Below are 13,477 nucleotides of genomic sequence, written 5' to 3'. Positions count from 1 at the left end.
GGTGACACCATCGTTTCTCACACTGCACAAGTTTCCTTTTTTTCTTTTTAGATGGTGTCTTGCTCTGTGGCCCAGGCTGGAGTGCAGTGGAGCGATCTCGGCTCACTGCAAGCTCCGCCTTCTGGGTTCAAGCGATTCTCCTGCCTCAGCCTCCTGAGTAGCTGGGATTACAGGTGCCTGCCACACCCGGCTAATTTTTGTATTTTTAGTAGAGACGAGGTTTCACCATGTTGGTCAGGCTGGTCTTGAACTCCCGATCTCATGATCCACCTGCCTGGGCCTCCTGAAGTGCTGGGATTACAGGTGTGGCCACCGCACCTGGCCGAAGTTCCACGCTTTTAATGCACTCACAACTAGTCCTTTTAAAAAAACAGTAAGATTTTATTATGCAATCATTTCCAAAGTAGACAGAGAAATAGATCAGATATCCCAACTCTATTGACTACAGAAAATAGTCACAACCACTTCATAGAAATTGTACTGTTTTTCCTAAATTAACAGAATATCTGGGTACACACAACATGTTTGAATATTTTAATCCCTGGCCAGGTGCGCTAGCTCACGCCTGTAATCCCAGCACTTTGGGAGGCCGAGGTGGGTAGATCACGAGGTCAGGAGTTCGAGACCAACCTGGCCAACACGGTGAAACCCCATCTCTACTAAAAATAAAAAATTAGCCAGGCATGGTGGCGGGCACCTGTAATCCCAGCTACTTGGGAGGCTGAGGCAGGAGAATCGTTTGAACCCAGGAGGCAGAGGTTGCAGTGAGCCGAGATCGCACCACTGCACTCCAGCCTGGGTGACAGAGCGAGACTCCGTCTCCAAAAAAAAAAAAAAAAAAACCACACATTTAATCCCTAAGCATAAAAGATTAACTGGAGGCAAACTAAGATTGAGCTGTCAATCTGAAGTATTTTACTCAATAAGGGTAACCCCCTATTGGGCTGTCACTAGCGTGTCACCTCAGCCGAGACAAGACCAGCATGAAGGTCAAAGGCGAAGCCACCTCTGCAGACCCACCTCACCTGCCCCTTCCCCGTCCAGAGTCACCTGTGCAGCTGGCTAGTCCCTCGGCCCCTAAAGGCCTAATCAAGTTGGTGAGTTCAGACCCAACATCATCAGGAATCTGTAAATTTGGAGAAACTTGTTTTCAAAGCAAAAACCCAGATGAAGAAAAAAAAATTTTTTAGGCCGGGCACGATGGCTCACACCTTTAATCCCAGCACTTTGGGAGGCCAAGGCGGGTGAATCACCTGAGGTTGGGAGTTCGAGACCAGCCTGAACAATTCTATATTGGTTTCTCCATGAAACCCTGTCTTTACTAAAAATACAAAAAATTAGCCGGGTATGGTGGTGGGCGACTGTAATCCCAGCTACTCGGGAGCTGAGGCAGGAGAATCACTTGAACCCAGGAGGCAGAGGTTGCGGTGAGCCGAGATCGCACCACTGCACTCCAGCCTGGGCAACAAGAGTGAAACTCCGTTTCAAAAGAAAAAATTGCTTTAAGTCTCCCTCGGTTGCCCAGGCTGGAGTGCAGTGACACAATCACAGCTCACTGCAGCCTCCAGCTCCTGGGCCCCGGGCCCAAGTGATCCACCCACCTCATCCTCCCAAGTAGCTGGGACTCTAGATGCCCACGACATACCCAGCTAAGTTTTGTATTTTTAGTAGAGACAGGGTCTCGCTATGTTGCCTTGTCCAGGCTGGTCTTGAACTCCTGAGCTCAAATGATCCTCCCACCTTGGCCTCCTGAGTAGCTGGGAATACAGGTGTGAGCCACTGTGCCCAGCCAGAAAATCTTTAATTGACAAATATTTAAGGGACAAGAAGGTTTTAAGAAATTAAAAGGATGTATGAAGTGAAGTGAGTTGTGAACAGAACCTGGGTGCCCTCCTCATCCACGTGCCTCAGTCGCCCTCGTGCCTGACCGGCTTTGCCAATGGAGCATGGACCCTCAGCACGGGTCAGCTGTGGGTGCGAACATGGTGGTCTGGGTCAGGCCTCTTTCAGGTCCCCACAACAGGCCTGACTTGTGCATGAGACGCTTTCACCTTAAACCCCACGCCATCCTGGGGGTTCATGGTCAGGTATAAAACCCTGCAGGTAAGTCAGGCTGTCTGATCCCAACTCTCCCCTTCTCAGCCTGGTCACAAGTCAGTTCCCAGATGCAGCATTGCAGGTTTCTACTTTTCCGCCGGTCTCCTTGGGAACAAAACGTTAAGCGTGTGCGGCCTGTGCGGGGAGGACAGAAGGAAGGAAAGGCCGGAGCCCTGTGGGCGCCCTCAGGATCGGGTGATCTTGTCGGGAGGCATGAACCCCGTGTCCCCGAGGGTCCTGAGCGCAACTCGGCCGTTGGGTCGGATCACCAGGTGGGTGATGCTGCCGTTATTGAGGGAGAGCCGGAGCCAGCCTTCAGGAGGAAACTGCAGTGCTCTGGGGAGAGAGAGAGAGAGAGAGAAAGGGCACGTTAGAGCCAGGGGGCTCTGTCCTTAAAACGGGCTGAGCTAGGCCGGGTGCGGTGGCTCACGCCTGTAATCCCAGCGCTTTGGGAGGCCAGGCGGGTGGATCACAAGGTCAGGAGATCGAGACCATCCTGGCTAACACGGTGAAACCCCATCTCTACTAAAAATACAAAAAATTAGCTGGGCGTGATAGCAGGCACCTGTAGTCCCAGCTACTCGGGAGGCTGAGGCAGAAGAATGGCGTGAACCCGGGAGGCGGAGCTTGCAGTGAGTTGAGATCGCACCACTGCACTCCAGCCTGGGTGACAGAGCGAGATTCTGTCTCAAAAAAAAAAAAACGGGCTGGGCTAGAGCCAGGGGGCTCTGTCCTTAAAAGAGGCTGGGCCAGGCTGTGCCAGGGGGCTCTGTTCTACAAACAGAGGCTGAGCCCCTCAGAAGTCTCAGAGCAACCTCAGGGCCGGGGTACACATCAGCCGAGCCGCTCCTGTCTTCAGTCGGGGCTTCTTGGGGAAGATCTGGCTGGGATCGACGTGAATCGATGACTGGGATCGACATGAATTGAGCCATCACACTTGGGGACCTGCCCTCTTTAGGACAGGGGCCCAACCCCAACTCAAGATTTGCACAGATCAGAACAACGCTGACTTCTTACGAGGAAACACAATTTAATTTCTGCTTTTCCCATATAAAAAAAAGCAGGGAGCAGCCAGTTAGTGCAACAGGTCCCTTTCTGGGAAAGCAAAGAACGGAGATGGGATCTACCCGCCGTGGCATCTTCATGCACTTCTTAGGCACAATTCGCATTTGCAGAAAAGCTCGGTGTTGCCATCACCGCCTCTGAGCCACCCACCGCCCTGTCTCAGTGGGCCGCATGGCCACCCTTACGCTGCTTCCCGAGCCTCCTCAGGGCTGCCTGGCAGCACCGGCCGGAACAGCACAGCCATATTCTCGTGTCCAGGTGCACCTGCCTGGCCCTCACCACTGTGTGGACTCAGGTCAGCTCCACTCTCCCACCCCGGTTATTTCTGTGCATTTTTAGCATTTGTGTCACCTCGGGGTGACTGTGTCATGGGACACACAAGGTGGTGGTGGCAGCATAGAAGCCACCCATATGGCTCATTCACAAGCACAGACAGGAGGCAACGAACGACTCACAGCAAACAGGTACTCACTTAACCTGAGGCCACACCACCCGGAGGCTCCAACCCCCAGAAAAGCTCTATCTGGTCTGGAGCCAAGCTTGAGAATCTCGGCCCGTACATCCTCGACTTTCTGGGAGCTGCTGCTCTTCTGACCATGGTGCTCCCAGCAGCCCCAGCCCTGGTGACAGGCCCAGGTGACAGGCGGGCAGAGACCAGGGCCCAGCCTCACACGGCATCACCAGTGCCGTCCTGTCCTCCCACCACAGGACTCGTCACACACAAGAGGGCCCCCTCAGCTGCGGAGCCCACACACACATTTACTAATGGATCCAGAGAAGAGGCAAATTTGTTTCAAATTTGCATTTAGTGAGGTTTGGCCAACCCTTCTGACTGTTTGAAGTATGTAACCATAGAGCTGGCCCTGCCCCGCAAGGGGCCCTCTAACGTGGCTGCAGCCCTGGAGCTCCTTAAAGAAGTGGCTGATTGCAGGGTGGTGGCAGGGAAAACGCAACCTGAACCCGGATCATTCTGTGGTGCCGAGAGTGGGGCACCAGAGCAGGTTGAGGGACAAGGGCCCCCCGAGGGAGCAGCCCGGGCAGCAACGTGACTCAGCTGTGGCCTCGACCCAGAGGGGAGTGGACGCCCCGCGCCGTCACGCCAGCACACGGGTGGGAGCGCCCCCAGATCAGCAAGTGAAGGTCAGGACCCCAGAAGCACAAAATCCCCGGCGGACAACAGCGGCGGGATGCTGCCAGTGGGATCCAGCCGGAGGCAGAAGGTGGTTGGCCGAGTTTGAGGGGAAACAGGACGTTCAATTACAAAGGGAAAACAACCAGGGCAGTGCGGACGCCCAGCATGCACCGTACCCAGGACCCCCCACCCAGCACGCACCCCACCCAGGACCCCCCACCCAGCACGCACCCCACCGAGGACACCACAGGGGTCCCTCCCTGTCTGCACTACCCTTGCCCAAAACAGCCTTATGAGAAGCTCCAAGTAACACGCCACCTACCGCGAAACTGACTAGGACTCGCGGGAAGCGGACGCCCGGGGGCTGGTGAGGCCTGACTAGGGTGGCATCGGCAGTGGAGGAGGGTCTCGCTCGGCTTCTTCCTCATGCTTTTCTCTAAGTCTGAAATTATTTTAGGCCACGCCCAGCCCAGCAGCTGCCTACCTGCACACGATGTAGCGGATGACGTTGGCGTGACAAATGAAGATCTCGTAACTGTCCTCCTCCTGCCTGGCATCTGCGCGGTGGATGTAGTTCCGGAAGGCGGCCTCGATCCGGGCTCCGTCTTCGTAATACTGCTGGGGGCAGAGTGAGGAACCGTCAGTGCGGAAGTACACGGGCAAGGCGGGTGTCAGGAGGACAGACCCCATCGCCGCCCGGGGAAGCCCGTGGGACGGCCGGGCACGTGGTGGATGGTGAGCCCAGCAGGGCCGCTTTGCCCAGGGAAGGCGAGGGTGACACAGCTGCTCCCCGGGGAGGGTTTTACCACAGCTTCCGGCTTCCAGTGAGACACGGGCGGGTCTGGCTCGATGGGGGCGCCTTCCCGCAGCAGATCTGTGCTGACTTTGCAGACGCCTGCAGAGAAGCACAGCGAAGCGCTGGGTGAGGCGGCCCCGCCGGCGGAGATGCTGTGACCTCCCGGTGGCCAGGAGCTCAGGCCGGGGCCCTGCCACGAGCCGTCCACTGCTGCAAGCATGGAGGCCCCGCGCCCAGCACTCACCTGGCAGGTGCCGGCTGATGATATCGGTGGTCTCTATGGCGCGGGTCATAGACGAATGCACGATTTTATTAAACTTCAACCCCAAGCTTGCCAGGCGGAGCCCAGTGAGTTCAGCCTGCTCCCGACCTGGAAGGTGAAAGGCACCTGAGTGCCGCACCTGCACCCCCTCCTCCACCCGCAAACACCCCCTCCTCCGCCCGCAAACACGCCCTCCTCCGCCCGCAAACACGCCCTCCTCCGCCCGCAAACACGCCCTCCTCCACCCACAAATACGACCCCCGATCAGGCAGCAAGCTCAGCAAGCTCAGCCGATGGCTCCTGCCCTCCCAAGGCTTGGGCCAGAGGGGCCGGCACTCAACTGTCTTCACCCCCATACAGGAAAAAACATGCATCTGATTCCATCAATGGAGCAGCAAGCAAACCGGATGGTGGCTGGCGCTTGGTGGGGCCCAGGGGTGGTTTCTGGGTCCCCCCGTGTCACCCTCACTCAACTATGTCCAAAACCTGAGCCTCACGGGCCCCCAACCACGCGCCGTGACGGAGGCCAACACAGCGGGACCTAAACACCCCGAGCTGCTTGCTACGTGGGGGCCGGACACCAGTGCAGATGCCTTTTCTCTTGTGAGCTTTTGCATCCAGGTGAAAACGCCTCAGGAAGGCCGAAGCCACTGGATGCAGCCACAGCTGCATCTGTCACTCCACTTTCTTTGTGCACAAGCAGCCGGGACAGCTCTGGGGACTGGGGGCAGGCATCTGTGGAGGACAGCCCTTCACATTTTTACTATTTGAATTTGTAATATGTGCATGAACAGGCACTATCCCATTCGAAGAACTTTTCAAAATGTAAACTCTACCTTAGCCCACCCCGCATTTCCTTCTCTAGGCAGGCATTTCTTCTACAGATCCACCTGCACAGGGACACAAGGACAAGGTGGAAGGACCCTCCTGCACGCTGTCTATGCAGCATCTGCCAGTGGGGACAGGCAGGATCCTGTTGCTCAGTCCTGCCTGTTCAACAGGGCATTAAGAGGCAGACGCCAGGCCGGGCGCGGTGGCTCACACCTGTCACCCTAGCACTTTGGGAGGCCAAGGCAGGTGGATTACGAGGTCAGGAGTTTGAGACCAGCCTGGCCAATATGGTGAAACCCTGTCTCTACTAAAAATACAAAAAAAAAAAAAAAATTAGGCTGGGCACGGTGGCTCACGCCTGTAATCCCAGTACTTTGGGAGGCCGAGGCGGGTGGATCACAAGGTCAGGAGATCGAGACCATCCTGGCTAACACAGTGAAACCCCATCTCTACTAAAAATACAAAAAATTAGCTGGGCGTGGCAGCGTGTGCCTGTAGTCCCAGCTACTTGGGAGCCTGAGGCAGGAGAATTGCTTGAACCCAGGAAGCAGAGGTTGCAGCGGGCCAAGATCACGTCACTGCACTCCAGCCTGGGTAACAGAGCAGGGCTATGTCTCAAAACAAAACAAACAAAAAAGCAGACGCCAGGCATCAGGCCTGTGAGTGCCACAGGCCGCAGAGAAGCGTCTTTGGCAGCAGGTCCAGGTGAGCAGCCGAGGGCACAAGCCACGCTGCTTTCCAAGGCATCAAGCAGGTATAAAATCGCTGCTGGGATATGCACTGCATTTGGTCTCATGCAAACAAGATCTGTCCAACATTTGCTAAAAGTTAAGGGCTTTTTTTTTTTTTTTTTGAGATGGAGTCTCACTCTGTTACCTAGGCTAGAGTGTAGTGGTGCAATCTTGGCTCACTGCAACCTCCACCTCCCAGGGTCAAGCAATTCTCCTGCCTCAGCCTCCTTAGTGGCTGGGATTACAGGTACCTGCCACTGCACCCGGCTAATTTTTGTACTTTTAGTAGAGATGAGGTTTCGCCCTGTTGGCCAGGCTGGTCTCGAACTCCTGACTTCAGGTGATCCACCTGCCTCGGCCTCCCAAAGTGTTGGGATTACAGGCGTGAGCCACCGTGCCTGGCCAAGGTAAGGACATTTTTTTTTTTTGAGACGGAGTCTCGCTCTGTCGCCCAGGCTGGAGTGCAGTGGTGCGATCTCAGCTCACTGCAAGCTCTGCATCCAGGGTTCACACCATTCTCCTGCCTCAGCTCCCCGAGTAGCTGGGACTACAGGCGCCCACCACCGCACCCGGCTAATTTTTGTACTTTTAGTAGAGACAGGGTTTTGCCGTGTTGGCCAGGCTGGTCTCGAATTCCTGACCTCAGGTAATCCACCTGCCTTGGCCTCCCAAAGTGCTGGGATTACAGGCGTGAGCCACCGCGCCCGGCCAAGGTAAGGATATTTTGAAAAGCTTGTCTTCTGTCCAAGTTCAGCTGACAGTTACTGGTAATAATGTGTGATTCAGGGGTGATGGTCTCGGACATGGGCCCCAGGAGGCCCAGTGCCCCCAGCACTTTCAAGAAAGCTGACCAAGGGGGTCTGCGGAGGACCTGCACCCAGTCACATAACCAAGGCGCCAGCAGAGGATATGCACCTGGCCACATAACCAAGAGGGTCCACGGAGGATGTGAACCCACCACATACCCAGCGGGGTCAGAGTGCGGTCCTTCTCCAGGGAGCCATCCACGTGGTACTGGGAATGCCTGATGAGGAAGATGTGCCGTGTGGCCTTGGCTTTGTAGTGGTCCAGCTTGGACGCCAGCTCTTCTTCCCCAGATTCCACGTTCCTCTTCCGCACGTTGATCAGAGACAGTGGTTCTCGCCTGATGTTGAAATACAAGATATGTCCTTGTGACCTCTGTTCCCAAGTTTGAGTTTTTCTGACAAGACGTTATTTCCAAATTGTCAGACTATTTGGGAAGAGCATGGAGAGAAGACAAGGCCCTTGGCACAGCCCTGGGGAGGCCTCTCTGAGCATACCGCCACTCTCCCTCCCACAAAGCTAGTGCCAGGTCTGTTCTGAGTGATGCGCTGGAGAGCAAAACAGACAAGCAAAGCCCTGTGCATCTTCTCTAATGAGAGGCAGACAGTGAACAGCAGGAGACAGACTACCCCGAACGCAACTGTGGTTATGGAGAACGCCAGGCTAGGAAAGAGGACAGCGGCTATCGGGGCGCAGGTGGAAAGTGTCCATGGGGCCAAGATGGGCCTCCCTGACCATGATGCTTCAGCAGAGCCTAGAACTGCAATGCCCAACAGCAGCCACTAGCTATGAGGATGTTTCAATTCAAAATTTAAGCAAAATTAAATAAAATTAAAACATCATGTCCTCAGTCATACTAAGCACATTTTAGACCCTCAGGCCGGGTGCAGTGGCTCACACGTGCAATCCCAGCATTTGGGAGGCTGAGGTGGCCAGATCAACTGAGGTCAAGAGTTCGATACTAGCCTGGCCAACATGGTGAAATCGCACCTCTACTCAAAATAGAAAAAAATTAGCCGGGCTTGGTGGCACACGCCTGTGATCCCAGCTACTTGGGAGGCTGAGGCAGGAGAATCGCTTGAACCTGGGAGGCGGAGGTTGCAGAGAGCCGAGATCGTGCCACTGCACTCCAGTCTGGGCGACAGAGTGAGACTCCGCCTCAGAAAATAAATAAATAAACAAACACTCAGTGAGGAAGAAAACATTCCCATTATGAAGGCCTGTTCCAGAGCTGCTGGAATCTGAAAAAGAGTGGATCCCAGCACTTTGGGAGGCCGAGGTGGGCAGATCACTGGAGCCCAGGAGTCCAAGACTAGCCTGGGCAACACAGGGGGACCCTGTCTCTACAAAAACATTAAAAAATTAGCCGGGCAAGGTGGTCCGCAGCTGTAGTCCCGGCTACTCAGGAGGCTGAAGTGGGAGAATTGCTTGAGCCTAGGAAGGAGCCATGATCTTGCCACTGCACTGCACTGCACTCCAGCCTGGGTAACAGAGCGAGACCCTGTCTCAACAGCAACAAAAAAAGTTCAATGCGGCAGAGCTGGGAATAGCAAAAGTCGAACCTGCTGGTATTTACTCGCTGAGACAGTGGCGGAAAAGGAAGCTGTGGAAGGGCACGGTGGTGACTCAAGGGCTCCGTTTGGGCCACGCTGACCTGGGGGCCTGTCATAAACCAGGCCAAGACTCAAATTGGCAGGTATGGGGGAGTCAGGCTGAGCCAGAGAAAATATTTGGGAGCTACAGGCACAGAGACAGGAAGCCGTAAACTGCATGAGACCTCCAGGAAGAAGCTGGAGATTTCACCAGATGAGGCTCTGGAACTTTCCAGTGTGGACATGTGAGACTCAAGAAGAAACACGCTGTCTTCTAGCACCTTCCTGTAGTTGCTCATGCCTTCTGTCTGTATAAGTCTTTCCCAACCCACAAGGCCCAATTCACTTCTCCCCAGACATGACAAGCAAATACGGAACACCTGCTTAAAAGAGAAAGGCTGGGCTCAGCTCCCGGTTCTACTTCAAGTTTTTTTTTTTTTCTTTTTTGAGACAGAGTTTTGCTCTATCACCCAGGCTGGAGTGCAGTGGCACGATCTGGGCTCACTGCAGCCTCCACCTCCTGGGTTCAAGTGATTGTCCCGCCTCAGCCTCCTGAGTAGCTAGGACTACAGGTGCGTGCCACCATGCCTGGCTAATTTTTTTGTATTTTTAGTAAATACAGAGTGTCACCATGTTGGTCAGGCTGGTCTCGAACTCCTGACCTCAAGTGATCCGCCCACTTCAGCCTCTCAAAATGCTGGGATTACAGGCGTGAGCCACCGCACCCAGCCTACTTCAAGTTCTTTAACGGCAGAGTAAATCTGTTTCCTTAAAAAGACCTAAGAAATTCAGAATATTGATTCAGAATTTCTGATTTTTCAGAATTCTGATTTTAAAAAAAGAATATAACAGGCTGGGCATGGTGGCTCATGCCTGTAATCCCAGCACTTTGGGAGGCCGAGGTGGGAGGATCACCTAAGGTTGGGAGTTCAAGACCAGCCTGACCGACATGGAGAAACCCCATCTCTACTAAAAATACAAAATTAGCTGGGCATAATGGCGTGTGCCTGTAATTCCAGCTACTCGAGAGGCTGAGGCAGGAGAATCGCTTGAACTCGGGAGGCTGAGGCAGGAGAATCGCTTGAACCCGGGAGGCGGAGGTTGCAGTGAGCCGAGATTGCACCATTGCACTCCAGCCTGGGCAACAAGAGCGAAACTCCGTCTCAAGGAAAAAGAAAAAAGAAAAGAAGGAAAAAGAATGTAACTCCAGTCTAATCATGAGAAAACCTTCAGAGAAGTCTCAATTGAGGGACCTTCTACCAAACCCCTGACCAGGACGCCTCAAACACTCATGATCATCAAAACAAGTCTGAGAAATTGTCACAGCCAAAACATGCCTAAGGAGGCATGAAGACTACTTGTCATGTGGGACCCTGGAACAGAACAGCAGGTAAAAGCCGAGGAAATCTCAATGAAGCATGAACCTTAGTTAACAGTAATGTATTATAAACTAATATAATAACTATAATTAATAATCTATATTATTTTGGCTCATTAATTTTGATATATACACCATGCTTAGTGTATGATGCTAATAATAGAGGAAATAAGGTTAACAAAAGATAAAAATCTAATATAAAGTACCTAACGCAACCACAGTAGTATAATTCTGTGCCCCCTTTCTCAAAGTACTGAGTATAATGAGGAGTTAAGACTGGGAAAACCATCCTTGCCTCTAGAGCAGTCCTGGCCGACAGAAACAGAATGCCAGCAACATGTGAAATTATACATTTTCTAATAGCAACATTAAAAAGAAACAAGTGAATTTCGATCATACTTTTAATTCAATATGCTAAAAATACTATTTCAACACATAACTAATGTTAAAAACCTGCACTACTTTTTTTTTTTTTTTTCCTTTGAGACAGGCTCTGTTGCTCAGGCTGGAGTGAAGTGGCGGGATCTCAGCTCCCACTGTGCAGCCTGGGACCCCTGGACTCACCCTGGACTCAAGGGATCCTCCTACCTCAGCCTCCCGAGTAGCTGGGACCACAGGCGCGCGCCACCTCGCTCGGCCAATTTTTTTTGTATTTTTTGTAGAGATGGGGGTCTCACTATACTGCCCAGGCTGGTTTCAAATTTCTGGGCTCAAGCGATCCTCCGGCCTCGGCCTCCCAAACGCTGGGATTACAGGCCTGAGCTACCGCACCCGGCCCTGCTTGCGTTAAGTGTAAATTGACGTAAACTAAGCATTCCCTTCAGGAATCACACGAGCCATATTTCAAACGCTCAATAACCGCACGCAGCTCGCGGGCGCGCTCCTGCAAACGCCCCTGGAGGAGGCCCGGCTTCCACCTCAGCCTCGCCCCGGCCCGCGCTCCGGCGATGGCACCCAGGGCGGACTCGCAGGGGCGGGGAGAAGGGCGAGGACGCGACGGAGCTCGGCCCACAGAAGCCGGCGGGAAGGGTCAGCCGCCCCCAGAACCCTCCGCGCAGAGCGGCCCCGGAAAGCGGCTCCTCCGCTGGGGAAAGCAGACGGCGACCCCAGATCCCGACCCGATCGCAACCTTAAACCTGGTCCCGATCCCGGTCCCGATCCCGATCCCAACGGTAACACCTGCCCTGACCCCCATCCCGACCCCGGCCCCAAACAGCCTCGCGCGCACCTGTCCCAGTTGGGGTCCCAGACACCGGGGCCCGGCCGCGCGCCCCCCGCCCAGGCCGGGGGCTCAGCCGGGCGTGGCTCCGCGTCCCCGCCTGCGCGCGGCTTCCCTACCGCCACGGCCGAGAAGAGCACGGCGGCCGAGCCCCCGGCCAGCCCGCAGGCCGCCAGCTGCAGCGCCTGCCGGAACGCCATACCGCTTGCTCCCGCGCCGGCCCGCGCAGGCGCCCACGGCCCCGACGGCGCTCCGCGAGGAACACGCTTCCCCCGGCTGCCGCTTCCGGGCGGCGGGGGCGGAAGTCCCGCCTCCTGGGGCGCGGCAGGGCGCGGGGCAGCCTTCCGGGAAGGGGCGTTTTCGTGGAGCCACCTGCCGCGCCACGCTCCAGTCCCGTCACTTGTGCTCGCGAGCGCCGGTGCGCACAGGTGCGGGCGGGGTTGTGGGGACGCAGGGAGGGCGGCGCGGTACTTTCCAGAAGGTTCCGCACCGGAAGCGCCTGCCGAGGCCGGAGGCTGGGTGCAGGGGCGGAGACGCGGAGAACTTGGGACCCCGGTTTAAGGGAGCTGGGAAACTGCCGCAGGTTTGTTTAAACGATATTTTTTTGGTGGCGGAACACCAAATAAAGTTTTCCGTCGGCGCCGTTCCTGCGTGTGCTGTTCAAGCGGCCTGAAGTGCGTTCAGGTTCGGCCGGGCTGTCCCTCCTCCTGGTCCCGACCCCTCAAACCCCGGGCCGAACACCGCCCTCTCCTGCGGGACAGTCTTTTATGGCCGGCGCGTTTCGCCTAGCAGGGTCCTCAGAGGGACCGCGGTAGAGCCTGGGTTTCCTTCCAGGGGTACCAGCGCTCCCTGGGTGGACCGACCCCACCGCTAACCCATTGCTGGACGCCTGCGTGGACCGACCCCACCGCTTACCCGTTGCTGGACGCCTGCGTGGACCGACCCCACCGCTTACCCGTTGCTGGACGCCTGCGTGGACCGACCCCACCGCTTACCCGTTGCTGGACGCCTGCGTGCACCGACCCCACCGCTTACCCGTTGCTGGACGCCTGCGTGGACCGACCCCACCGCTTACCCGTTGCTGGACGCCTGCGTGCACCGACCCCACCGCTTACCCATTGCTGGACGCCTGCGTGGACCGACCCCACCGCTTACCCATTGCTAGATGCCTGCGTGGACCAACCCCACCGCTTACCCGTTGCTGGACGCTTGCCCTGTTGCCATCTCCTCGCTAGCGTGAACAGTGCTGCGTGCAGATCTCTTTCATTGATTGTTTTGCGTCTGTACCCAGAAGTGGGATTGGTGGACCATCTCTGCCCATTTTAAAATTGGGAAATGACATGATCTGATTTAAGCTATTTAAAAATCACTTGGGCCTGAGCTCGGTGGCTCACGCCTGTAATCACAACACCTTGGGAGGCCAAGACGGGCGGATCACCTGAGGTCAGAAGTTCGAGACCAGCCTGGCCAACATGGTGAAACCCGGTCTCTACTAAAAATACAAAAATTAGCCGGGCACGGTGGCTCCAGCCTGTAATACCAGCTACTCAGGAGGCTGAGGCAGGAGAGT

General features: G+C 55.4%; 1 protein-coding gene across 3 annotated transcripts; it reads right to left on the bottom strand.

Moving 5' to 3' along the window:
- Positions 1-360: 360 nt before the first annotated feature.
- On the bottom strand, positions 361-12,196 carry PGAM5 (PGAM family member 5, mitochondrial serine/threonine protein phosphatase). Of its 3 annotated transcripts, none has more exons than XM_019038307.4 (6): positions 11,917-12,194; positions 7,880-8,058; positions 5,335-5,460; positions 5,101-5,189; positions 4,779-4,909; positions 361-2,433 (listed from the first exon to the last, which is right to left on the bottom strand). In XM_019038307.4, exons 1-6 carry the CDS (start codon positions 12,105-12,107, stop codon positions 2,283-2,285), a joined length of 867 nt encoding a protein of 288 aa, XP_018893852.1. In that variant the 5' UTR covers positions 12,108-12,194; the 3' UTR covers positions 361-2,282. The 3 variants fall into 3 exon arrangements, with proteins under 3 accessions (XP_018893852.1, XP_004054225.1, XP_055213713.1); XM_004054177.5 differs by having other exon boundaries at positions 4,779-4,912; positions 11,917-12,193; XM_055357738.2 differs by lacking the exon at positions 361-2,433 and adding an exon at positions 2,449-4,352 and having other exon boundaries at positions 4,779-4,912; positions 11,917-12,196.
- Between the last annotated feature and the right edge of the window lie 1,281 nt (positions 12,197-13,477).

This window comes from Gorilla gorilla, chromosome 10 (genome assembly GCF_029281585.2).
Source record: "Gorilla gorilla gorilla isolate KB3781 chromosome 10, NHGRI_mGorGor1-v2.1_pri, whole genome shotgun sequence".
NCBI lineage: Eukaryota > Metazoa > Chordata > Mammalia > Primates > Hominidae > Gorilla > Gorilla gorilla.
The sequence above is the reverse complement of the archived record's forward strand: the minus strand, read 5'-3'. Positions and strand labels throughout refer to the sequence as shown.